The following is a 27,992-nucleotide window of genomic DNA, read 5'->3' on the forward strand; positions in this document are numbered from 1 at the left end:
CTTCTGGGGAAAAAAAGTGGTCACCACAATAAATCTAGTTAACATCCATCACCATTCATAGAGAACCTTTTTTTCCTTGTGATGAGAACTTTTAAGACCTACTCTCCTAGCAACTTTCAAATATGTGATACAATATGATTAACTACACTCAATGTTGTACCCTTTCTGACTGTATTTAACCATTCAGGGTCAACAACTTACTAAGGATATTCTGAATTCCCATAATAAAATCATGTCATCTGTATGTAAAAGATTGTTTCTCTCTCTGTTCTATACGGTGGGATGCAGTCCACATGTGGTTAGCAGAATAGTAAAATTTTTGAAATGTGAAGTTCTTTGTTCCTTTGATGGGAAGATTTTGGGTTGGGGAGGGGTTGCACTTTGCTCCTCATTTTGGGAAATACTTCCTTTTTTATTGTCTTTGTAATAAAGTTTGAATTTAAATTTTATGAATTATGGTATGTGTCCTTTCCTCTTCTTTTTAAAACTAGCATCACAATAGAAAGATGGCTTAAATTGGGTACATGTTGCTGGGTGGGAAGGAAGGGCTTTACCTCATACGAGAGGAATCCTATCTTTACCAGAGCATGGCCACAGAAGATATCTTATCTTGTTATGCTTGGACTTGTACCAAAGACCCAGGAAGGATCTATAAACCTAACACAAAGGATCATGTGTAGTTAGTGTAACTCTGAAGAGGGATACTGTTAATTCTCTTCCAGTATCACATTAATTTTCATCTAATTTAGAATTCCCATTTGATAACCTAAAAACCTTGAAAGTTCGAGGCAGCTCTTCCTTTACAGTGGACCATGACCTTTACACAACAGAAAAGGATATGGAGCCAGAAAGTGCAGTCTCCAGGTGATCTCGCTGCTTGCTGTAGATTACTTAATTCTCTTTGAGTCTTATATTCCTCCACTCAACAGGTTAATATCCCCTGCTTCAGTTATTACATTTTGAAACGCATAAGACAGAAGGCAAATATAAGCTAACATCATTATATTAGTAGTAACTGTTACCTTTAGATTACATTCTACATATAAAAGATAAAGCATATTGTATAGTAGTGCTTAAGCTTGGGAAAAATAAAGGGAAGTGAAGTCAGTAAAAACTAAGGAATGAGAAAATGGACACACTGGTAATTACAGAAGATTTTTTTTTTTTTTAAGATTTTGTTTATTTATTTGACAGAGAGAGAGAGATCACAAGTAGACAGAGAGGCAGGCAAAGAGAGATAGGGAAGTAGGCTCCCGGCTGAGCAGAGAGCTCCATGTGGGGCTAGATCCCAGGACCCTGAGATCATGACCTGAGGTGAAGACAGAGGGTTAACTCACTGAGCCACCCAGGCACCCTGGGAAGATGTTTTTTAAAAGGACAAAGTTTCGATGTTAAAAGGTCAATACAACCCTTTAAGTTATTTTTTCTAACTATATCACACATTCTCAATTTGGACGTAGTAGACATCTGTTGTATTTTCCTACCCTGTAACCTGCCCCCTTCTGGCAACAGCAACCGAGAAATTTCCTTGAAGAACTGTTTTTCCCAAACTCCCTGGCTTTTGGGTGGGCTGCTTTAATATTACTCTATTCAACTGATTAGGGGTGGATATGCCCAGGGATTTGTAGGTGACCCAAGCCAGGAAAATCAGCATCCTTCCTTGAAATTGTTTAGATAGATCCTGATAGGGAGAAATTTTCTTTTCTCTGGAGTTCTAAGTGGGATTTTTAAAAGTTTGGAACTCCTTTGTCTGTGTAAGAAACAACTACATCCTCTCGTTCTACCTTTCTTGCTGTCCTGGTGGTTGAGCACTAAAAGCATTTTTTAAAGGGATCTGAAACCATTTCTCCCACACCTCCACATTTTTCTTCCAAACACCGTATCTGTTTACTAGATAATGCACTTTGTAAGCAGTTAAGAACATGTATTATTAGGGGCTCCTGGGTGGCTCAGTTGTTAAGCATCTGCATTCCGCTCAGGTCATGATCCCAGACTCCTGGGATCAGCCCCACATCAGGCTCCCTGTGCGGCAGAAAGCCTGCTTCTCCCTCTACCACTCCCCCTGCTTCTGTTCCCTCTCTTGCTGTGGCTCTCTCTGTCAAATGAATAAATAAAATCTTAAAAAAAAAAAAACTATTATTAAAGGGCCACAGAATTAAGAAAAAAAAAAAAAAAGGTTAACTTGGGGTGCCTGGGTGGCTCAGTCAGTTAAAGCTCTTAATTTCTGCTCAGGTCATGATCTTGGGGTTGTGAGATTCAGTCCCGGGATGCACTCCCTTATGGACCTGGAGCCTGCTTAGGACTCTCTCTCTTCCCCCTTTGCCTCTCCCTTCTCCCCCAGAAAAAAACCCAACAGGGTAACCTGAACTAAAAGAAAATCTCATACATTTTCACTTTTTATTTAAAAAATACCAAGTCTATTTAGTAAACAGTAAAATCTCCAGGTACCTAAAATATCTAATGTCACAAAATATCTAATTAGCATTTAAGTTTTCCAAATCGATTTAAATTTTTTGTTTTAACCTTTGTTTTGTTTGATTCAGGATTCAAACGATGGAGAAAATTTTGTTCTGTTTTAATTTTTTTTAATCAAGCACATGGCCTGGGCCCAGTTACATCTTACCTCCCTCCGAAACAGGTATTTCCTTGTCACATGCCAATAAATAATAGAGTTTAGAAATTAATTCAGTCTCTTTAGGTGCTTTACAAATATCAGATGAGGTTCTGGTAATGAAATTATGCAGCAGAAGTAACAGTTTAAAGTTACCCTGGGACATTAGAATCCAGAAGGAAGCAGTGACAGCAAACATTTATTTTAATTTTGCAAACTTTGGTGTTTCCTTACCTTTATCTGTTTTGACTTTGGTAGAAAAAAAAAAGGAGCCCCATGTTTGATTTGCCAAAATCTAATAAAATACTGAAAATTTTAAAGGCACATGCATTAATACATGTACTTAAACATATTTATTAAAAATACCTGTAGTTTTATTGACAACTAACATTCTTATTTTCGTCCTATATGCTTTGTTCTCAAGTACAATGAAAGACTGAGAGAAAATATCATCCTCTCTAGGTACAAATGAATGTATTTATTTTGCTTCAACTCAAATATGAAAGAATTAATATACAGTCCCACAACTTTCTTCTTCCAACGTGGAGGTGCCAAAGGATGAGGAGGAGTTGAGAGACGGTTAGTCATGCATCAACTTCACCCATTTCATCAAATAAACGAACGATACAAGTGATTCACGTGCCTGTTAAGCAAACTCACCATCCTGGCAAGACACCACCCCTGACAACCAGACCATTAGCCTTGAAGTCCTTCTGGAGTTAACACTGACCGCAGCCATAGCAAGCCAACATTTACTTCGTTACTTCAGATCCCCACTGTCTTAACGGAACTCCTGAATCCAAAACCAGGTATAGGGTTTGTTTCTTTTTGCGGGGTTGGGTTTTCTCCCGCAGGGTGGGTGAATACATTTATTATTCTCACTTTACTATTAAGATCTGGGAAAGTTAAAAAAGTATCTGTCTCCTGAGCATCCAGCAGTTCCAAGCACTTTGCCTGTGGATTTGGCATGTGTCAAGACCCCCGACCCTGGGCGGTCCACTTGTACAGCACCCTCCTTTCCCGGTCCCTGCCTGTCCTATCAGCACTGGGTAAGTGCCCAGGTTCTGATCTGGGACTAAAACCCATGATCTTCTGGCTCAGGTTCTCTGAACTGAGTCATCCTGGCACGGAGAATATTCCGTGACTCAGCAGGCCCGAAAAGGAGGATGTCAGATCCAGATAATTTCGAGTCTTTTAAAGGCAAGATGAGGAACATAAACAACACAGTGGAAGAATTTCGCAGTGGGTCTGCCTGCCCAAGGGAAAAATGTCATTCCATTCCCAGCCTTTTCACTTCCTTCTCGGCCCCTGTGATGAAACAACGGCTACACTTTTAATTTAGAGGCAGGAAATGGCTTCAGAAAATTCATTTTGATGCTAAGACCAAGGCCCTTAATTCTCCAGGGATCTGGTGGGTCCCCTGCACACCCCGGGACCCCTCCTTGGAAAAGGCTGGCGCCCCGCCCCGCGCAGCAGGGGGCATGCCCGCGGCGGCCGGCGGGCAGCTCCCACCGTCCGGTCCTTCGAGTCCCGGTCCCGGGGCGCGGCCCGCTGGACGCCACGACCGACACCTGGCGCGGCGGAGATCTGCGCCGCCGCGGCCCGAGTTGGCGCGCGGCCCAAAGGCGGATTCCAAGTTACCTCCCCGGCCCGGCGTCCCCTCTTTAAGGCTCCCTCCACTACCCCTTCCCCCAGCCGGGCTCTCCGGGGAAGCAGAGCAGGCCGACCCTGACGTCCAACTCCCGCAGGGCGCCGGCTCTCCTCGGCCTCCCCTTCCGTCCCGGCATGCACCGCCCCGCCGCCCCTCCTTTCCCCTCCTCCCCCCTCCCCCGCTCTCTCTCCGCCTCCCCTTCCCCCTCCCATTCCTCGCTCTCCCTCCCCTTCCCCCCTCCCCTCCCCTCGCTCCCCGCCCACCCTCGCGCCCCTCCAAGGCCCCTCCCCCGCCGATCCCGCGCCGCGGGCCGGAGCGCGAGATGCCGCCGCCCCCGCCGCCGCCGCCGCGAGCTGCCCGGGCGGACGCGCAGTCCGAGGCACGAGGAGGGCGGGGGACCCGCTACGGGGGCCGCGGGAGCTGTTGAGAGGAGGCGGGGGTTGGGCTTTCCCCTCCGCCAGACCCCACCCCACCCTGCCGACCCCACCCCCTGCTCCTTCCTCCCCGGGGGCGCGCTCTCGGGCCCGCGCTCGGAAGTCGGGGGTCGGCGCTGAGTGCGGGCTGTGTCCCGGGTGGGTAAGGGAGGCGCGGAGGCGGCGAGCCGGGCCGTGGCCAGCGAGCCGTGTGGTCCTCGCCAGCGGCGCCCACTGGCCCGTCTCTCCAGTCTGAGCCGCCGCCACCACCCGCCTCGAGAGTCCGGCCCCTGGGCCCCGAGGCTCAGCCCGCGGAGCGGCCTCCCCGGGACACCGCCGGGCGAGAGGAACGCGCCCGCGCCCTTGCCTTCGGCGTGGCCCAGCGCGCGGGCGGCGGGATGAAGGGCAGCGAGCGGGCCGCGCCGGCACTGCGGCCCCGGGGGCGGCTCTGGCCGGTGTTGGCGGTGCTGGCGGCCGCTGCGGCCGGCTGCGCTCGGGCAGCCATGGACGAGTGCACGGACGAGGGCGGGCGATCGCAGCGCTGCATGCCCGAGTTCGTCAACGCCGCCTTCAACGTGACCGTGGTGGCCACCAACACGTGCGGGACTCCGCCCGAGGAGTACTGTGTGCAGACCGGGGTGACCGGGGTCACCAAGTCCTGTCACCTGTGCGACGCCGGGCAGTCCCACCTGCAGCACGGGGCAGCCTTCTTGACCGACTACAACAACCAGGCCGACACCACCTGGTGGCAGAGCCAGACCATGCTGGCCGGGGTGCAGTACCCCAACTCCATCAACCTCACGCTGCACCTGGGTAAGCGGTGACAGCCCTGTTCCTGCTACTGCTCGCCAGCCGCCCAGCTCCCCGGCCGCCTTCACCTCCTGGCCCAGCCTGCGGGGCGCGAACAGCCCGGCGCTGGCTCTCTGCTCCCCTGCAGGGGCCCACAGAGCCTCCCTTCTCCGACTTCTAAACTAGATCTGGCACTTCACATTCCGCGAGGGCCAGGATACCTTGCGCTAGCATCTGTTTGCTTTTCTGTTCTTTCTAACTTACCCAGATTTTCACTCCCTTGATGATTCGCCCTTTCGGCTGTTTTTTGTCCCTTTTTTGGGGAAGTGTTAATCAGAAACCCCTGTTCTCGCTTTTCTTCCTCCTCGCAGGGCCACCACGGAGCGTTCTTGGATCAGAGATAGAACGGTCTACCTTCAGCACTTTGATCTTGTTTAAATGCCCCCCTCTCTCCAGGATTGAGCGTGATTGCTGTTTGCTCTGTTGAATAAGCCAGAGAGCAGAGGGTCTCTAGTGAAGGGAATTTGAGGGAAGCCAATGCTTTTACTACCGGTGTGGCCTATGTGTAATTAAAACAGAAATTCACTTTTTAAAGTTACTCTTCTTTTGAGTTGTTCAGCGTTAATGAAGGGCCACAAAGTTATTTCACCGCTACTCCTGGAACAGAGAAAACAAAAGAAAGTGTGCATCCACTTTAATTTCTGGCTGCACTTTGGTCCTGAGTGAAAAGGCTCTCCTGTCTTTCCTTTTCCTTTGATTCAAAGCCAGTGTAGAAACATGTATGAATGACCTTTTAGAAATCAGGAAAAGGATGTATAGAGAACTTTGTTGCCGGGTGGTGGATGAGGATGGACATGTTTATCCTAAGGTATCAAAAATCATGTTTGGTCTAAGCAGGTTTTTCTTCATCACTGAAATATATAAACAAGCAGAATAATTCATTATTGTGTTTAACAGAGTTAAAATATGCGTGATAAACTGGCATCTGCTTTGTAGAACTGCAGTCCCCTTCATTGAAAGAATTGATTTCCCTGGTAGCTGATGGTAAGGAACTTCCAGAGAGAACATAGGGCCCAAGCCATTCTTCAAAGCCAGATCATTCTGTAAGGCGAATATTATTTGAGGGCCTTTGAAAGGAATGTTTTATAGGCAAATAGTTCTTTTGGTCATGGTTTTGCATTTTTTCTTTCCACTGCTGTCTGGTACATTAAACTTTACGTAAGTATCAAGATTCCAGAGAAGGAATATAACTTACCCAAAGTACTTTGAAAAGTAGTTAAACTACTGTGTGTGGAGTAAGTTGTAGAAAAGCAGTTTCTAGCACCTTTGGAATACCATTTATTTCTAGACAAGTTATCAGAAAAGTGAACTTTTGGAAAATAAGTTCAGACAGTGAAACTCTGAGGCACCCGTTTTTCAGAGATGGAAGAAGTTAACTGTACTTCAGTGTTTTAAGGGTATCGGAAATGCATAGAACCAGCAGTGTGTTGGAACAGGTGCTTTTCTAAGACACAGCAAGAGACCTGGGATCTTCTAAGTCTTCATGGGAATACTCTTTAACTCTTTAGACAGCTAAATACTCTTAGGTGTTATATTTTTAAACTTGGTCAAAATTATTTTTAAAATTTATATTCAATTATTTTTGTGGAAATTTATTAAAGTTTCTGTGTTGAATTTTGAATGCCCACAAAGTTTTATCTGTTTTCAAATACTAAAAATTTCAAAGTGGAAGCATTTGCTCACTGCCTCAAAGTGCCTGGGATTCAACTGGAAATTTCTGAATAAGAATCTGTTACTTAGGTAAAGGTCAGGCTGTCAATCTCGGCATTCTGAGTTTTCTGCTGTGGGCACTGTGTAGCAAAAGGTTACTTTAGGTGATTGCAGAAGTAGGTAGATCACTCAGATTATTTCTGTGTTACAAAGGTAAAGGTAATGTGGTATATAAGACAGTAACAGTCAAGTTAGGTTGTTACTGGTGGGGAGCAGATATATTAATTATGGATCATGGTGATTAAAGGTCTAAAGAAATCTCAAGAGGCCATCTAGTTAGGACTCTTACATGACTTTGTGCTCTAAAAAATGTTATATGCTTGCACTTGTTTTTGTTGAAAATGTCTTCTTCAGTTTTTGGTAATATTCGTGGTAAATGAAGTTCATAAAACTATGGGTTTAAAAAAAGTTATTTAAAATAGTCTCCATATAAGTATTGTGATTAACTGTGAGAACATTTACTTGAGACTTTTAAGACAGACAATTTCTAAAAACCTGACTAGAACTTATTGTACTTTTTCTTGGATCTGAAATGATGTCCCAGAGGAAGTTGTGTGTGGTGGAGAAGGTGGAAAAGGGGAGGGAGACGTGTGTTGTGGGGGCGATGTCTCAATCTCTCTCTCCCTCTCCCAGTATCTCCTCCCCCCCGCCCAGCCCCCAAAGTTTCCCTTGCTTCTTTTTTAATGACAGGGATGTATGTATACATGCTGGTTATGATCTATAAAGTATAGGCAGGGCTTTATGTATCATTGTGTGTTTTGATGATCAGCGTATTCAGCCCTTAACTTCAGTTACTCTGTGGGCTCTAGCTTGCTGTTTCCCATGAATTCAAGTACCATGACTGTTTGTGCATCTATTAAATCTCCCATCCAGTTCAAATTTCACATACCCTTAAGCAAGTGATGCATATTGTGCCCTGCCCTTAGAGCCTGTGAAACTCCCAAGTGAGCAGTGTGAAAGAAGCAGGGCTAGCCAACACTTTTCTCCCCTCCCTTTTGATTTTGAACTTTAAATACAGTAAACTTTAAAATAAGCAAAGTCAGACTGCACTTAACGTTGTTACAAGAAACATACATGTTTTGGCATTAACTGTAGGTCATTTTTTTTTTACTGTAAAAATAAAACACAACATGGTGAATTAAAACAGTTGTGTATAATGACTAGGGAATCTTCCTCTTCATTTGCTAGTTTGGAAGAGAGCACCATTCACAATTTCTCATGCAGCCTTCCAGAAACTTTTCACGCATACACATGTATATGTAAAATTATGTTATCATTTTAACTGCTACCATTTGGGGGGAGTGGTCAGTAAGATTTTAAATGATGGTAAGGACAAATTAGATCATTGATTGTACCATTACCATCACTTGCACAGAAGCCAGGAGAGTCAGTGTTGATTCTGAGAGCAGCCATGTCTTAAGCACCATATACAGTAATCCAGGGTACAATGTATCCTCAGATAGAATCAGTTCAGGTTGCTATGGGAACAGGAATTGCATTTTCTTTCTTGTGGAGAGAAATCTCAGCCAGGCACCCTGTTCTAAAAAACAGTCTTATTTTGCACTCAACTTCTGGATCTTCTTTCCTAACTTCTGTATGGATTATTTAACTGCTGTTTAAAAGTTTGGCTTTTGTGTTAAAGAATAAGTCATAATAACTTTTTTATTAGTATCAGCAGGATAGTTGATAGTAGGATTGTAGCTGAGGATTTGCATTTTATGAAACAGCCTTTTTAATTAACCTGGTAGTTATTGCGGGTGGGAACTTGGCAGGCTTGGTCTGGATCTTCGAGGAAGGTAGCACTCCCCCTTTCTGAAAACAATTAGATTAAGGAAGAAAGTGCTTATAAACCCAACTCAATCAAAATTCATGGAACTCCTAAAATTTACACCAAGACCAGATTTGTTTCCAACGCCTCTCTGTATGCTTTAAGAGCAAACAGTGATTAAATGATTCTTTTTAGCCACATCTATCCTTTTTGTGTGTCTAAATCAAGATAATTGATACATGAGGATATTGCATTTTATTCCGCTTCTTCCTTTCAGTGTATATGTAAAATGAAACAAACAAAATTTTTTTCCACAGGGCAGCCTCTGCAAGGTAGGTTCCGACTGTGTCAGGGAATAGTTCACTCTGGTGACTTCACTGTGGTATTTGCACACCCTGAGGGGACACTATTTTAGTTCGTCTCACAAAGGCTTGATTTACATGTTGCAGGTTCCAACTTGAGAAGTTAGGGAGCTCTTACTTAATGGCCAGCGGTAGTTGAACACAGTTCTATAAAGTTGCTGTTGGCTGTTTTCCTTTTCTACAGTTCACAGCTTTTTCTGTAAATATCTTCTCCATGTTTCTAAAGCATTCAGAGGAACAATTTACGCATTGGGAGAGAAGTTGGGACTATGAGCACCCCCCCATTCTTTTGTCACTGGCCACAGTTGTGGGAGGGTTAGTTTGATGATTTCAGTTCTAAATCCTTTTAGGAAGTTGGATATGCCTTTTGCTCTGTGCTCCTTACCCCCATGCATACATTCTCATGTTACTGCCAAATATTCGGTAAACATTTTTCAAATACCTACTAAATACATAGCCACAATACCTGATAGAAAGGTGGAAGGTAGAAGGTTGCGTCTTCAGAAATTTACGCTCCTGGATGGAATTTTCACACTGTTCTAATGACAGTAAATCAGGAGTGCTTTTATAATATTTTACACTTTATGAAACTTTCAGTTTATCACTGATCAGGCTTCCACAACTCAGTGAAGGCAAAGATGAAGATCTTGAGGTGGTGATTTGCCAGAAGTCCCAGTGGAGGGAGGGTTTTGACTCCTTCGTCTGTTGCCTTAGCCCCAGCAGCTCTTAGCTTTGTTAACAGATCTCTCAAAGGAATGACTAGTTTATTCCAGACCAGCTTTAAAACACAAGTTCACGTACACACTGATTCAGAGATACCAGACTCCCTCGATTTTTCTCCTTTCCCCTCTGTTATTTTTCACTTGTATTTTTGGATTCCTTTCTTTTTCATGGGACTCACTCTCCTTGAGTAAATTCCTCTTAGTCTCAAAGCATTATTTACTGTTTACAAATTAATAAATTCTAAACTCGTATCTCGAGACCAGCTCTTAGTCCGGTCCTAAGGACTTGTTGGACATGGTCAGTTTGAGGTGTCCAGAGGCCATGTCCAAAACTATATTCATTCTTCACTGTCTTACCGAACTCAACGTCATATCTCAATGAATGCTCTTCAGTTTTAATCCTGAGGCTCTAGACCAGTTTTTTGCCAGGCCTCTCATAAAAGATAAAGAGGCTTGATAGGCTCTCATCAGTAAGATTACTCTGGAGAGCAGATAGGATCCACTGCTGGAGGCAGGTCAGTGCTGGACAACTGTAACTTCACCGCTTCCTTTCCCACCCATCCTTACTACAGTCTGTCCCAGATGCCACTCTGACCTCCTGTATTTAGCCACTGTGTGTCTTGAATCCTCTCCTTTAACTATACCTTATTGTAGCTTTCCATTGACTGTCACTTGAATTACTGCAACAACTTTCTAACTACCTGGTGGCCTTTCTGCCACAATTTTTGCCCTTTCTGTACAGGCAGCCACACTTTGGACTGAGGGATGGTTCTAAAATGCAAATCTGATGATATTTCCCAGCTAAAATTCTTCAGTGGTTCCTCAAACCTTTAGGATAAAATCCAGACTCATTGGCATGGTATACAAGGTACTTTAAGATCTGGACTGTTGTTTTAACTTCTAGAGTGATCTCTTGTCATCTTACACGCTCAAAGGGCTGCTTCTTTAGTCTGGAACTCTTCTTCCAGGTGTCACCCCCTTCAGGAAATTTCGCCCCAGTTTCTCTGTCTTCTCTCCTTTCCATCCTTCTCCCAGGTGTGGATTAGGTGTCTCACTCAGCACCCTGTAGGTATCTACCACAGTGCGTATCAGTGCTATTATATGTTTCTTGATTTGTCTGTTACCACTTGACCATGAAGTCTTTGAAGCCAGGGTCAGGGACTTGGTCTTTTAATTCAGTTCAGTGTAACCAACATTAGTTAATTGGTTGCCATTCCTCAGCACCATACTGATTCCCGGATGCGTAGTGATTCATTGGACATTGCTGTGACCTCCTGGAACTTGTGGCCTAGGTGTGGAGACTTACATCTCTAGACAATGGGATGCAGGCAAGTTTATAGCCTACTGGCCAAATCAGCCCAGGGTGGCCACCTGTTTTTGTGTGCACCATGCAAATATTTTTAGATTTTTCATTCAACAATCGGAAGAAGAATGAAATTTTGTGACATGTGAAATCATATGAAATTCAAATTTTGGTATCCACGAAGTTCCATTGGAACACAGTGAATGCATCTATTAACCTATTGTCTATGGCTGTTTCTGTGCTACAAAGGGGTTGAGTTATTGCAACAGATACTGTTATGTCTTGTCCCTCGAAGCCTAAAATATGTACTCTCTGGGCCTCTGCAGCACACAGTTTGTGACTTCTGCCCTACACCAATGCATTCAGTCTTATAAAATAAGTTGTAAGTGAAAGGTGTGAGCATAGAGGACATTCACTTATAATTTCGATGGAGGCTAGAGTCTTTATATTTCCAGTGCTTAGCACTGAACCTGGCATGGTGTTCCATGAATATATGTAGAGTGAGTGAATACATGAATGCCTGAATTATAAGAACTCCCCAAACACTGCTTGTCACTTTTTTTTTTTTTTTTTAAAGATTTTAGTTATCTATTTGATAGACAAGGGATCACAAGTAGGCGGAGAGGCAGGCAGAGAGAGAGAGGGGGAAGCTGGTTCCCTGCTGAGCAGAGAGCCTGATGTGGGGTTTGATCCCAGGACCCTGAGACCACAACCCGAGCCGAAGGCAGAAGCTTAACCCACTGAGCCACCCAGGTGCCCCTGCTTGTTACTTTAAATTCTCCTCCGCAATTCTTTGGGGTTTGTGTTTATTTTTATCAGCTTCATCTTTCTATTTTCTTGACACATATGCTCCTGTAATAGCTAATATTAAATGTGGTGCATAGTTCTTTGGTTTCTAGAGCTTTAAAAAAAAAAGAACTGAGTTATGTGGAACTGACATGGAATTGAAAGATCTGTGAATGTCCTTTTTTGGGTAAAAAAATAGACTTTTATGTGATTTGAAGTCATATAGATAATTTATGTGAGGAAGCGATCTTCTCAGATTTGAATTTCGTAGTGACAATGAATTTTGGAAAACTTAATGTTAATATCGTGTGTGTTTTCTTCAGAAATGGACCGAAATCTTTTACTTTAAAACCTGTGCTCACATCTATTATTGAAATACCCGCTTCAAGGATCTCTTAAAGGGCAGTTGTGGGGAGAAGTTAGAGCGACATATTTTCTATGGTTATTGTGCGTGGCAGCATTTCTAGTTTGTTTGACTCATTGGGGTACAGTTAGAAGACAGAGCTACTAAGGGACCCTTCCCGGCGGGCTAGCGAGGGTCCACGTTATAGTCGTTAGCTGGTGGACAGTCGTCGCTTCCTTGTCTGGAGTTAACGGGGATGGAACCGGCAGATGCTTCCTTACTTCCCCTTGTCTCCAGCTGCACTTAATTGGCAGCTCTACCACTGTTCTGTTTGAATTTCAGGGAAAAGTGTCAAAGCTCAGAGCAGGGCTGTTTATTTATTTTTACTGCCCAAAATTCCCGAGAAGATTTTTAAAAATAAGGAATCAATCTGACCCTTATCTTAAATTGTCAGTTCCAAAGGGTAAAAGTTCCTTTGTGTGTGCTGGTTCTATTATCTGGCCCAAGTTGCTTGCTTTTAGATTTGTAAGAGGGCCTTGATAGGATTTGCAAGCATCTCCTTTCTTATAAAATGATAAAATTAGATATTTGCTCATTAGGGCCTAAAATTGATAGCTTGCTAAAAGGGGTTACCAGAAAATGCATTTATAGAAATGTCTCTGAGGTTTTAGAGTATTGTGCCAGACTGTGGGGACACTGATTAAGTACATCTGCTTTTCTTTCCATGGGCTCTTCCAGGAGGCCATCCTAAAATAACTGGGCCCAGTCAGCCTGGTGCCCTATGAAGCTACATATTCATGAAATAAAATAAAGCAGTCTTATCTCTTTCTCAGACAATGGGGCTCTCAGATCTCTTGTGGGAGGGGAACCCTGTGGCAAGTCTAGGAGATGAATTAGGGGATTTACATGATTTCTTTAAAACTTGAGGAGTTATAGTCCCTGGGTTCCCTTCTTTTACTCTTTGTTTCCAACTGTGTGGCTGCTTCCTGTTATATTGAAGGCAAACGTGGAATTTTTGTTATATCATCGTCTTTGGATTTTTGTTATTTTATCTTTTTTTTTTTTTGTAAATATTTTATTTATTTATTTGGCAGAGAGAGAGAGAAAGACAGAGATCACAAGTAGGCAGAGAGGCAGGCGCAGAGAGAGAGGAGGAAGCAGGCTCCCCTCTGAGCGGGGCTCGATCCCAGGACCCTGAGATCGTGTCCTGAGCCCAAGGTAGAGGCTTAACCCACTGAGCCACCCAGGCACCCCTTTTTGTTCTGAAAGTTCTTGGAAATATTAATCCAGAATCAGCCTCCTTCACATTTTTTTAAAGTTCTTAAAATAAAAAATAGAAATGGTCTTGTATAGAGTTACGGACTCAGTGCATTTTGTTTTGTGATGATAAATCACAAAGTACGTGAAGGTTTCTGCTAACCAAAATGATTCTCTATAACAGTGACTACCCACGTGCCTGTCAGTGTTTTCAGAGAGAACCGTTCCTGACCAGTCCTTTAGCTCCTTTCTAGTTCTGGCTTTATGTTCTGTGTCTTGATTTGGGGGTAGGTTACAGAGGCATACAGCTATGTACAAGTTCAGAGCTGTACATTTGGTATTTGTGTACTTCATTGTGTGTTAATTATTCCTTGAATTAAAAAAAAAAACAACTTATCAGTCAGTTATCCAAAATAATACATGAGTAATTTTGTTTGTTTCTGGTATGATTTTGGCTTCAAATGGTAGAGCACAGAATCGGAGGCTCAGTCATATAAGATCTGTTTCTCTCACCGTGTTCCGTACCAGCAGTCACTGGCATTGATAAGTGTTAACAGATGTCTCTTGGTCGAGTGGACAAAGGGTTTTAATTGAAGGACCTGCCGAATGCTTTCAGAACAGCATTCGGGTGAGCTGCGTGGAAGGTCTCCGGAAGTGGAGTGTGGGAGACGGTCCAGGAAGACCACCGTCCCCTACCTCTACCCTAGTAGTGGTTTTGGTTGGTGCTTTTGTGGTTTGAAGTGTCAAACCCTAAGTTTGCGTGTTTTGTTGCAGGTTTCGAGAACCCCTGAAGAGTGTCTACAAGGCTTGTGCTTTGGCTACAATATCTGCTTTTTACATAACTTACTATTTAATTTCTGTGGTGAAATCTCAATGTTCCATAAATTACTTGCAATGTGAAGACCCCGTCTTCTTTCCTTTGACGTGTTCTGACTCGTGGCTTCCTCTTATTGAGCCTTCTAGAATAGTAGGTGAAGCTTGAATTATGTGGCTTTCTTAGAGAAGTTTATGACATTTTGTGAAGTATTTCCAAATGAAAAGAGCTACCAGCTAAAATGAGATGAGCTTATTGGATTGTAAATCTAATTAGTTAGTGGACAAAGGTCTTCTGTAAATAAGGTGACCTTGGTGGGGAAATTCTTCATTTATGGCTGTTGTAATAGGCGATGTGTGGGTAACAACAGAGATTGAAACACTGTCTTCAGGTAATTTGTAATGTGTTTGAAGAGATGAGACAGACATAATCATGCAGAGGGAATCAATGGGAGCTTATAGGCACAATAAAAATAATTCAGTTGAAACTCTTCTAAGTGCAGAGGGAATACATGTGACACTTTGAAGAGTGTAGATTGAAGTTAGCCAGGAAGAGCCTCTTAGGTCCTGACGAGAAAGTGGATGGGAATGGAGGGCTTTGCGGGAAGGGTGAGTTGTTTAACTAAAGATCTAAGAGTAACTAGATAATGGTGAAGGCATTGTTTGTTTTCAATGGAGTCGTGGAGGCATGCATCATGGGTTCCGAGAAGACGAGGATCCTGAAAATTAGGGGGAAAGAAAGTAAATCCCCTTTCATGGAGAGTGCTCCGTGTACCTTCTTGAATCCTCAAAAACAGTCGAGAACTATTATTGCCCCCCTCTGGAGTAATCACTAATCACGTAAGAGGACTCTGCTCTCAGAGAAGTCACACGCTGAGTTTAGGTGAGAATCTAGACTTGTTGTGGGTAGGTTATGCTCTTCCCGGTCTATCGTTTTAGAAAAGGCCCCTTGAGTGATAGAGAACTATAAAAAGACCTTTAATTGAGGGGTGACATGGAAATGGACTGAACTAAAGGTTTCTCTGAGAGACCTCTGCTCGAGGGGCTTTGGATTCGGGTTGCTGCTTTTATAGGGCTTTGCACTTGTTTGTGAGGAACAGAGGATTGTTGGCAATGGAAGAATCTCAGGTTTGGGGTACTTATACTAGTTTTATAATTAGCTGTTCATGCTTCTAGGAATTTCTGAGGAATTTATTGAATTTCAGAATGAGATCCTGGCTTTTGTCAGTGTCTGCTGATAGGAAAAGTGTACCGTATACCGCACTTCCTGAAGGGTGGTCAGGGGAGTGCCACCTTATCTCCTTTCTACCTTATCCATGACTCTCTTCTGGTTGTTGAGAACTGCTGAATTTAGTTCAGTTGCTTACTTTATCTGACATCCTTAAAGATAAAGCTGCCAGGTCCATCTCCAAGTTGGATTTCATTTCCATTCTGCTCCAAGTGAATTCTAACTCTTACATGGTGGCTGTTGCTGCTTCTGCTTCTTCTTCTTCTTTTTTAAAAGATTTTATTTGCGAGAGAGAGCACGAGCTGGGGGGAAGGGCAGACGGAGAAGCAGACTCCTTGCTGAGCAGGGAGCCTGATGTGGGGCTTGATCCCAGGACTCTGAGATCAGGGCCTGAGCTGAAGGCAGACGCTTAACTGACTGAGCCACCCAGGCGCCCTGCATGGTGGCTTTTTTGTTGTTCAAGTTTGCCAGCTAAATAGGTCTAACAAACCTTTCATGGAATGATTGATACATGACTACTGTGGCCCTAGGAGAACACTTTCAGGCCCAGAAGTGACTCCCTTCCCCTTGATTTCTGTACGTGGTAATTTGTAAATCTGTAACTGTTTATTGAATTCATATATCTTCTCTGTGTGTCTATCCTTTATTCAGTTTATATCTTCTTAGTTTCCCCAGAGCATGCTGAGCTAAGGTCAGTCAGGTGATTCTTAGATACCTACTTTTTATTTATTTATTTATTTTTTGCTTGATCGCTGAAAGCGAGGTCATAGTTCCCACTTAGATTTTGTATGTTGTGCTGCTCACTTGCCACATACTGTCTCCACTTCTTGAACTGGAAATTCTAGGATTGGTTTTTCTTTACAGGTGTGAGTTGACTGGTTGCATTTTAAGTATTACTGAATCGTAGTCTTACCTTTTCTACTTCTTTTATGGACCTGCTCAGCACACATTGTGTTTTCTATAATACATGTGGTTACATCATCACACCCTAGCGACTAACCAGTATTAAATGTGCATGCTCCTGGGGCGCCTGGGTGGCTCAGTGGGTTAAAGCCTCTGCCTTCGGCTCAGGTCATGATCCCAGAGGGATCGAGCCCCGCGTCGGGCTCTCTGCTCCTCAGGGAGCCTGCTTCCTCCTCTTTGTCACCTTCCTCTCTGTCTACTTGTGATCTCTGTCTGACAAATAAATACAATCTTAAAAAAAAAAAAAAAAGACTTTCATCTTAAATGTGCATGCTCCTTTCTTATGGGCAGTTGTGGGGATGGTACCTGTTGCTACCTTTGAAGGGTGAATGTTGGGTTTAAAATGCACCCCCTCTTTTTTTGCCATTTGGTAAAACACAGAAGCCTAAGGATTTTCCTCAAAGATTTTCCATCAATTTTCTTCAAGGACAGTGAAAGGATTCTATTTCCAAGAGACGAGCTTTACTGTTTTTGAAGAAGGGGTAGTGATATCTAGATGATGATGGGTTGAACAGCTCTTACTGTAAGGGCTTTCTGTTCTTTGGCGGGACTGGAAAGTGGTACTTTCCCACTCTGGCAGCACAAATCCTGATGAGAAGGAAGACTAGTCTGCGCAGATGTTCTCAAGATCAGAGATCATTTTATTGTCAAAAACTACCGAAGACTAAAGGAGAGTAACTTGGCAATGTAACATGATTGGATCTAGATGTGCTGTAGCAGTTTGTCTGTCTGCACTTCCGGCTGTGACTCCTCCCCCAGTGGCTCCGCTTGTCATGGACCTTATTCTGATAGGACTGCTGACCTCTGGTGTTTCGGTGTCACTGAATTTTTAGATTATTGCTATTTTAATGCCAGATCATGATCTGGTAGAGATGAGTATCTTTGGAGGGAGAGTGGGTGTGGCTGGGTGGAGTGAGGGGAGAGGGCAGTTGGAAACCAAAAGAACAATTGTGTACTTCAGTTGCTTGGGTCACATGATTGTCTTTTATGGGAAAATGGTCATGTTCTTTGGGGTTGAGTGTCTAGGAGTAACTTTTAGAGTGGTTCTATACAGAGTTTTGAATTTAGAGCGAATATTTTAGATAAGTTCATGGGATAGAACTTCTGCTGAAGACCAAATTTGTAGAACTCTGCTAGATTATGAAAGTTTCTGGGAACATCTGCAATACAGCTGTAATAAAATTTGTTTACTTTATCAGGATTGCTTTAGAGGCTCAAGCCAGTTTGTTTACTGCTGTTTTCAGCATTCTTGCTACATGCCAAGAAATAAGTGAGCATCAACTCCTGGTGGATCTGGGGGTCATTTAGTTTTATGGCCATTCTAACAAAGTTTGGGTCTTAAACTTATGTCCACTTTAAGCCTCTTATATCCTGGCACAATATACAGATGGTGTATTCAGGGTACCAAAAGATGGACTGATTCTGGAAATTAACATACTTTCCAGATGTTTGGAGAATGTAGGCTTGTTTTCTGTGGCGCTGTTTGTGTTTTCCTCTGTGTACCTATATCTGTGCTTTCCTGTGTTTTTATAGGAAGGTCCCTGGAGAAGTGGGGGAGGATCTGCTTTTTGGTTTGGGAAATAAAATGGGTATTTATTTTTTTGCCTGAAATATTTTGAGTTGATATTGCCATTTCTGTGAGAGAAAGGAGAGGCAGCTTCGTTCCCATGAGAGAGAGAGTGTTGGGAAGGGTGGTGGCAGCGGCGGTGGGGGGGCACTCTGGAAGTAGTAACTGAAAACAGACTTCTTCACATCTCTAGTGATTTTAAATTATGAAACGGGTCACTAATGCTCTGAATCAGCAGACTTTTAACCATGCCTGACTAAATAGACCTTGTTTTTGAAATTCACAGCAGTGCCTAGATCCCTGCTGTCTTTTTGTCCATCCTGCTAACACACAGCTGTTTTTGTTCATACATCATTTTGTGTTCAACTGCTTGGTTACTTCCTCAGGTCCCTTTTATGGTGAATAATGAACACATGGGAGTTTGAACACCCAAGTGTGTGGCTATTCAAACAGGAAGTCTCAAGGAAGCACAGTAACCTTGTCAGAGGAACAAAAGATGGAACTGGAAAGGCCATCGAAGATTCCAGGCCTAAAACATCTGCCAGGAAACATCCGACAGTTTCCGAGATGTGGACATTCTGCACCCCACAAATGGGATGGTTTATTTGGAACCTGTTCCTTTTTAAGATTTTTATTCTATTTTATTTTTTAAAGATTTTGTTTATTCATTTGACAGAGACATAAGTAGGCAGAGAACCAGGCAGGCAGAGAGAGAGGGGAAGGGAAGCAGGCTCCCCGCTGAGCAGGGAGCCCGATGCGGGGCTCGATCCCAGGACTCTGGGATCATGACTTGAGCCGAAGGCAGAGGCTTTAACCCACTGAGCCACTCAGGCACCCCTCCCTTTTTTTTAAATGCTTAGAGGATTGAGCCCTAATCCAAAATAGAAATGGAGGCAAAAAAAGAAGTCATGTGGCATTACTGGCATTAGAACAGGAAGGTAGCTCCACCTGTGGGGATGGCTGTGGGTCCTGGGAAAGAAGGTGCATCATCTCACCTTTATTGAAAAGATCAACAGGGCTGCGCCCAGAAAAAAGCAGATGGGACCTGACAGGGGCTGCCAGAGCTGGTGGGGTTAGGTGAAAGATGGTTTTGTGCCAAGCCCTTGATTACTGAGGCTGGAAGGAATACGAGATGCCGAGATGCCGCATGGAGAGCGTGCAGTCTAGCGTGGGGTGGGGGGTGGTGCGGGAAAGGGTGCGTCAACAAATACACGTGGAGGCCAAGCCGGACGTACTGCAGGAGAAGGATAAAAATCCCGTGCGACTGCCCAGGAGATCTGATGCTAGCTGCTCAGGGTGTCTTCCCAGAACATTGATCCAGTGACCTTTCTGATTCCTGTCAACCTTGAGATTCCTTGACTGCATGATAGAGAATGTTTCAGAATGAGTCCAGGAAGTCCTGATTTTTAGATTAAGAATGAAAGTTAAATCCGAACAGCAGTTCACAGTAGGCAAGTGGGGTGATGCAAACGCTAGAGAAAGAATTTAGTTGGAGGCTTACTTAAGGGAAGCCGTGGATTCTGAGGAGTGCTAGTTGTGTTCATCGCAGGCCCGGAAGGAACAACGCTCTGGTCGCCGTCGTTGTGGACACGTTCACCCAGCATGGGTGCCACATCTTTTCTTGATGCCTTACTTTTTTTTCATTTGGTCTATTTGGCTACCTTCTAATTGTTCTTTAGAACTCTTGGCAGATTTCAGCTTTGCCAGGAAGACTGCTGGCTTCTAATGGCTTCTAATGCCTCCTGTCTGTCCACAGCGCTGGCATTAAGTTGTTTGATACATTCATTTCTAAAGGTCTGTGAACATTGGGTGTGACCATGATGTTAAAGACACGGCACTGTTTTCTCTGTTTCCCCTCTTTGACCGAGTTCATGGAGGACTCATCTACTGATTTCTTTTTTTTTTTTAAAGATTTTATTTATTTATTTGACAGAGATACAAGTAGATAGAGAGGCAGGCTCCCCGCCGAGCAGAGAGCCCGATGTGGAGCTCGATCCCGGGATCCTGGGATCATGACCTGAGCCGAAGGCAGAGGCTTTAACTCACTGAGCCACCCAGGCACCCCTACTGATTTCTTAATTCATTCACTTAACTACTTGTTAATTGAGTGCCTGTTGTGTGAAAGGCACCACAAAGTGCGGGAGACAGGGCAGAGATGACCTAGTGCTTGCCTTCTGGATCAGCAGCGTGCTATATGGAGGACCTCACCCAGGGAGGGTTTCATCTGCTTTCTTTTTCCCGTGGACTTTGGTATCCCTCATGGGGAACATACTGCCTCTTATATAGGAGTAGGTGGCTCAAAATTTTCGCGAATGAATGAATTCCTATTTCTGGGAGGCTGTGGCCACAAAACACAGATGAGGCTGAGAAACGGCAATTTGGTGTAGATTATCCCAAGGAGAGGGACTTGGCTTTTTAGGTAGGGTTCTTGAAACTGGACTGGTGGTAGGGAATGGTTCGTACATGGTGTAGCTTCCTCATAAGTATTGTTAGGTAAGGACTGTAGCAAAGAGCTCCAAAAATACAGTAATTCAAAAACACTGACGTTTATTTCTCTCTCAGGTGGTGGTCCTGAGGTAGGTGGGCAGCAGGGTAGCTGTGATCCTCACAGACAGCCCGGGACCCAGGGTCCTTTAATCTTCATGATCGGCCGTCCCTTAGGCTGTTGTCCCTTAGGATGTGTGTGGTGTGGGTGAAGTTGGGTGATAGGCACCTCTGTGTTCCAGATGAGAGGACGCTGCTAAAGGGCGGATGCCCAATTTTTTAAAAGTTTTTAAATTATTTATTTGCTTTTTAATTTTAGAGACAGGAGGGAAGGGGCAGAGGGAAAGAGAGAGGGAGAAACCCAAGCAAGCTCCGTGCCCAGTGCAGATTCCTGCACGGGGCTTGACCTCAGAACCCTGAGATCATGACTTGAGCTGAAATCAAGAGTCAGACGCTTCACCAAGTGAGCTACCTAAGGGCCCCTTCATTCTTAAGACCCAGACCTGAAAGCAACGTATATCATTGTATCGTCTGCCACTGGAGAGCATTTAGTCACCTGGCCACCTCGTCCACACCGTGGGGACTGGAACATGGAGCGCGGCCGGGCAGCTTGGGGTGTCTCACAGAGAGGAGGACAGCTTTTGGCAGATGGGTCTGGCACATCCCCATGTCTGCTGTGGTGGCATAGTTGCCAGCCGCGCACAGCGGCATCCTTCCTCCCTCAAGTTTTGGTCTTCTGAAGCACCTTCTGTGGAGGATCTAGAAAAACCGGCAGACATGCTCTTTGTGGACCCTCGTACTCTAGGTCTTCAGGAAAAGACCTGTGAAGAAACGGGGTACACCCCCTTCTCTTCCCGGGGTGCAGGCTTCACACCCCACCTTTGCAGAGTTCTTTTATTCTGAGACATCCCAGTTTTCTTTCCCCTGGTGCCCTCACTGTGTGGTGCTGAATTTGCTGCCCCCGGTGGGCCCTGTGGGACCATTAAGTCTTGATTTACTTGGCGATAGTGAGCATGTGTGTTTGCTTTCAGCTGTGATGGGTGAATCAAAGCTGTCTTGAAATCCAGATGTGTCTTAGGTATGAGAATTCCAGAAATGATAAAACAGTGCCTGTTGTTTGTACCACTCTTTGGTCATTTGGACGTTCTGTTTTGCTCTGGAGTCTTTCTTCAGTGTGTGTCCATCGAGGTCAGGAACTGTGTTTTGTTTGTTTATTTATTTAAAGATTTTATTTATTTATTTGACGGAGATCACAAGTAGGCAGAGAGGCAGGCAGAGAGAGAGAGAGGAGGAAGCAAGCTCTCCGCCGAGCAGAGAGCCCGATGTGGGACTCAATCCCAGGACCCTGAGATCATGGCCTGTGCAGAAGGCAGACGCTTAACCCACTGAGCCTCCCAGGTGCCCCAGGAACTGTGTTTTAAACCCCTAATATAGGTCTGCAACTCAGAGCGAGGCACTTAGGGAATCGTAGTACATTTTGTAAAGTGGGTCTGTATTCACTAACACCTGCAACAGTACCCCCCAATCAAAAACTTTAGTATTTCTGCAATGAAACGTTTTCAAACTTTAGGGTGATTGAAGACTGTAATGACCTCACACTAGTTCAGTTTGTGTTTTATTGTCAGATGTTATGAAAACGCTCTGCTGTTTAGGGTTTTTGAATGTAGAATCACAGAGATAAGGGATTATGGACTTGCATCATATTTGATTACGTAAAGTATTCCACTTCTTACAGATAATGACAATAGGATTACTAAAAATTGTAAAAATTTAGCACTAAATAGGCCTATGATAAATTTGTTATTTAAGAAGGTGAATAAAGGGCATCTGAGTGGCTCAGTTGATTAAGTGCCTTCGGCTCAGGTCATGATCCCAGGGTCCTGGGATCTAGTCCCACATCGGGCTCCTTGCTCAACAGGGAGCCTGCTTCCTCCTCTGCCTGCTGCTCCTCCTGCTTGTGCTCACACTCTCTCTCCTCCTCTTTCTGTGTCAAATAAATAAATAAAATCTTAAAAAGAAATATGTGAATAAAGTTCCCTTAATAGGAACTTTTATTTCATTGAAAGGATGAATTTTAACAGATTTATTTTAAGATGGGTTTTGAGTGGATGGGTTATTATATTAAATTATGGTAAGAATGTTTAGAAGTACAACTGTGGCATTACATAAATATTTTTAAAAAGTAGTAGTGGTTGAATTCCAACAAAAAAATTATAAATTTAAAGACAAAAGTCTTGTCCTTTATGGCATTAGTTCATTTTTTGTTTTTGATTGTTTTATGTAAAAATGCAGTTTCGTCCCTGGTGCCTGTGTGGAGTTTGGTTAGAAATCTGGCTACAGTAAAGCCATTCAATTTGAGATACTTTTTGAATTGGAAGTTAATTCTGATATTCTTCTTGTTCTCAGAAGCAGATGACTTTCATGATATCTGTGTCCTTACTCTCTTCCTACCTACCTACTTAGCAGAACTTTTTTCTTTCTGTTCAGGTGTTTTAAATCCGTAAGAGATTGGTGTCTCTAGGAATGGTTAGAGAATCGCTCATGTTTGGGGCAGCTGGGTGGCTCAGTTGGTTAAGTGTCTGCCTTCGGCTCAAGTCATGATCTCAGAGCCCTAGGTTGAGCCCTGCATCTGGCTCTCTGCTCAGTGGGGACTGCTTTTGCCTTTAGAGTTCACTAGCATGGCTTTTACTTTCTAAAGATTGTGGCATCCTTGAATTGAAGTCCTTTTTTTTTTTCTTTTTCTTTTTCTTATCCTCAGTCAAAGGCATTGTCTTTATTTACTCAGAGTCCTTTGCTATCACCCTATGTCTAAAATATATCCCATTGTCCTCTGGGTTTTATCATTTCAGTTTCTTTTGGAAGGGAATTACCTTCTCTCTAAATTCATTTCTGCATTCTAGAAGTGTGATACGACAATGCAGACTACACCAGTCAGTGATCAGTTTCACATACCACCTTGTTCTGGAATCTTTTTAATGTGGATTTTGTTTCTTCATATCAGCTCATTGGAGAGCTATATTTTAAACCATTAGGTCAGCAACTTAGAGCAAGGTGCTTGACTTGTGAACTCATAGGCGTTTGAATGTTCTTTGGGAGACCATGGCTTTGGAAGAGTGTTTGAAAGAGCTGTGATAGAGTCTAATCCTTGGAGAAAGAACACAGAGCTATTTTCTCAAAACTTAAGGTATCCTGTGTGGGCAGTAATAATAGAAGACCTGTCCATTTGTTCTGATGAACTTTCTTTCAAGAACAGGAATAGCTGAAACGAACCATGAAATTGTTTCATTTTAAGAAGCCTCCTCTTCCTTTCCAGGATCCCTGATGCCAAGTTAAATACCTTTCTTTTTATAGAATAGCAGAGTTTCTCAGACTGAGACTTTAACAATTTCTGTTTCACCAAATACAAGGTCCTATAAAGTAGGTGTTTAAATTCCTTCTTCATGTCTTTTGAAGGTTATGACGTCATACTTCTCTTTTAATTAGTGAACCTGAGAGCTATTTCTTTAGGTAGGAAATCCTTTTTTCACCCGGCCTCGTGGTTTTCAAGTACTCACCAGTGATAACTGGAATCATCTTTGGAGTATCTACTACTCTCGACTTTGTGTTTTATCCTCCTGCTTCTAGAAGAAAATAGTTCTATCATCCCTAGACAATAAAAATGATATGTTATATGTACTCATCTGCAGCTAGCTTTTTTCCTCTCAGTGCATTTCCGAAGTGTGGTTGTAATTCATTCATTTTCATTCCTGGGGGCATTTTATTAAGTGATTATATTAGAGCTACTTTATTGATTATCCTGCTGATGGGGTCTTTTTGTTGTTATGAATAATTTTCTGCAAGCATTCTCACGCATGTTTCCCGATGCTTTTGTGTAGGAATCTCCTTAACGGAGTTGGTGGGTCATAAAGAGTATCTTCAGTTTCATGAGATGATACAGACGGTTTTCCAGGGTCAGTTAGATGCTTGCTAGCCGGGTTAGCAGGCTGTTGATCAACATTCGATGTTGTGAGAATTTGTAAATTTTACCTATTTGGTGATGGAAAGTTGTTTCTCATAGTGGTTTTATTTATAAGGGTAAATATCTTTTTGTGTGTTTATTGGTCTTTTATATTTCCTCTCCTGGAAAATGTCTCTTCACATTTTTTGACCATTTTTCTTATTGACTTGTAGAATTCTTCATATATTCCAGACACTAATCCTTTATCAGCTGCATATTATCCGTATTGTCTTTTTATTTTCTCTGTAATATATTTTAGACAGAATTTCTTAATTTTAGTGTGGTCAAATAGATCAGGATTTTCTCTGATAATTATGTGTTTTATGGAAGAAATCTCTCCTATATTTTATTAAATTTGCCTTTTACATTTAAGTTCTTAATTCACCTGAAAATCATTTCAGTGTTGTCTGTATTTCTTAGGGCTAGTTCCTTTTAAGCTTATTTTTCTTTTTTACAAATATTCTAGCTGTCTTTGGGCCTTTGCTTTCATATGCAGATTTTAGAATCAGGTTGTCAAGTTCCTCACTGGCCTCTGTTTGGATCTTGATTGAAATTGCACTGACTTTATACATTCTTTTGGGTTGAATTGACATCTTGATAACATTGAGTTTATCCATGAACATAGTATGATTTAGTTCTTCTTTTTGAATTCTAGTAGTGTTTTTAAATTCTTTCTCTATGATCCTTGCCTTGTTTTGTCAGATTTATTCCTGGGTATATTTTATTTTTTGTTGCTATTAAAATTTTTTCTAAATTACTTTTTCTAATTGTTGCTGGTATATAACTATGTCATTAGTGTTTGTGTAGTAATTGTATAACCACTTGTTTGAGGCTCTTATGCTAATGATTTGTCTTTAGATTCTTTCATTTTTATATGTAGATGATTATCATCTGTAAATAATGACAATTTTGTTTCTCTTTACTAATTCTTAACTCTTTTATTTTTTCTTTTCTTTGTTGATTAGAACAATATACAAAATTCCTGTTAAACATTCCCCTTAAAGTACTATGATTTTACAAAAGCATTACTAATTTGATAGATGAGAAGTGCTTTTATTTTAGGTTACAATTCTTTTGTAATTGTAGAGGCTATTATTCTGTTGCATGATATTTATTTCTGTAAACTGCCTCATTTCCTTTTTTTGGAAAGAGATGCATTAATAGAAAAATTTTTTTAGCTTAATTTTCAACTTTTTGCAGTTAAACCATTTTTAGATATGTTTTGGGTATAGGTTTTAGTGTATTAAAATAGCTCTAAAATATTAAATGTAGTCATATACGGGTATTGCTCTTTGGTAAAATCAGCTATCAGTTTAGTTGCTGTTCATACTGTTGGGCATAATAAGTGGTAATTTGGAAAACAAAAACATTGATATTTATAAAATTCACTGAAGATTTGATTACTACATTTGTTTCCCTAAAGAACACAGCAAACTGTGTCAGTGGCAACTTCAGGAAGCACTTACAGAGGGACTTGGGTTTTTCTTTGGTCTTCATAAATAAACATTTTTTATTTCAGAGTTTGATAAATTTCTCAAGCTCCTGAGATATTTTAGGCCAGTCTTCGAGGTTTTCATAATGTTAATGTGGGCCATATACTTTAAGCTCTTTTCCCCTCTTTAAAGTCTTAACACACTCTGAGTGAGATGTTTATAAATCTGAGAAGTTGACTGAATTTAAAGGTCTTGAAACAAAGAATGGTGGATCTGTGGGACTTTATGGAAACATTGTCTTGTACAATATAAAATATGATAAATGTGAGTTTATCTTTTAAGTTCTTGGGATAGATAAGCCCCCAGGAGTCATTCACCTGTAAATGCCACAGAAGTGGTTTTCAAAGGAATGTGGTACTGTCTCATTAGGGGCATTTGATCGACAGGAGAGAGGGAGTTTGGAGGGGGAAGGAGAAGAGGCCATCCCGTACAACAAAGAATTGCCCAAATCCTGCCCAACTTGGGATTTCTCATGGGACATTTGAGCTATTAAAAAACCTGATTATAAATATCTGAGCCTAGAATATAACTTTGTCTTTATACATAAACACAGTTTTCTTTTAAATAATTTTATTATACATAATTTCCCATAAGTACAGCTACTTTGTAAATAAATATTTTTTGAGCTTAGCATGAGTTAACACACCAATTAGGAAACTCATTCCTCAGCCACAAGTGCCTCTTGTGGTGTTTAGGTTGCCCATATAATTCAGGTTTAATCCCTCTGCATTTCTAGCTCTCACAACCAGAGGGATTCTATTTATATATTTGTATGTTCTTATGTAACCTCTTTTTTCCCCCTAAAATATCAGATGTAAAGAAAAGTGTTGATAATAATCAGTTGGTAGTTCGAAATTTGCTTTTACAGCTTTTCCTACACATGAGTAGTTAACCAACATGTCCTCTCTGCCAATATGTTTTTTTTTTTTTAATGGAGCAATGAAAGCAGATTAAGACTAAGTGAATATTTTATAAGGAAACATGCTGATAAAGTTGGCAGAGATATATAATTCTTCCTCATGTTCTCCATTTGACAGTCTGTAATTTGTCCTGACATGTTATACCGACTCCGTTAAAGTGATGTTCCTCTGTATCATAAAACATATGGGTAAAGCTGGTCTGTCATTACTTTTTTTGACACCAAGTTTTATTGTGATGTCCATCTGTGCCTCTGCCCCTTCATTTTCCTGTATGTCTTGTACAGAATAGCATCCAATCCTATTTTTAAAAATGCAAACTTATTTGTTATAATAAGTTGGTACAAGTGTCTGACAGCTTTGTTACTGCCCTCTTGTGTAGTAATCCCCAGGACATTATTGAAATAGGTATGTTTCCTTTTAATTTCTGCTTTACATTATAGTTAGGGCCACACACACATGCCACTTAGAAGTTAATGTCACTTGTAGATTATGTAATTTATGTATTTCATTTTAGGAAGATAAAGGGGAGGCATTACAAAATATTTGTCGCGAGAGCAGGCGTGAGTCTGGTAGGCTTGGGAGTGGTCCTGTAGTGTGTCACCCTCACATACGTGGTATTCTAACTTGAGTCTTCCTTCCATGTTCTCGCTCCCCTCCAGTCTTTCGTATGGGGGAAGCCAAGTCATCTTTCCAAAACACCAAATGTTACTTCCCTAAGTGCTAACTTGTATTGACTTTTGGTGTATATAATG

The 27,992-nt window shown here is 42.3% G+C and overlaps 1 protein-coding gene across 1 annotated transcript in view; it reads left to right on the plus strand.

The window, feature by feature from the left end:
- Nucleotides 1-4,588: 4,588 nt before the first annotated feature.
- LAMC1 (laminin subunit gamma 1) overlaps nucleotides 4,589-27,992 on the plus strand; it is a 124,563-nt gene continuing 101,159 nt past the window's right edge. Inside the window, exon 1 of the mRNA XM_059412740.1 lies at nucleotides 4,589-5,488. Within this exon, the coding sequence (XP_059268723.1) occupies nucleotides 5,074-5,488 (415 nt within the window). The 5' untranslated portion in view covers nucleotides 4,589-5,073. The remainder of the gene's footprint in view (nucleotides 5,489-27,992) is intronic.

Source organism: Mustela nigripes, chromosome 10, assembly GCF_022355385.1.
Source record: "Mustela nigripes isolate SB6536 chromosome 10, MUSNIG.SB6536, whole genome shotgun sequence".
In the NCBI taxonomy this organism is placed as follows: Eukaryota; Metazoa; Chordata; class Mammalia; order Carnivora; family Mustelidae; genus Mustela; species Mustela nigripes.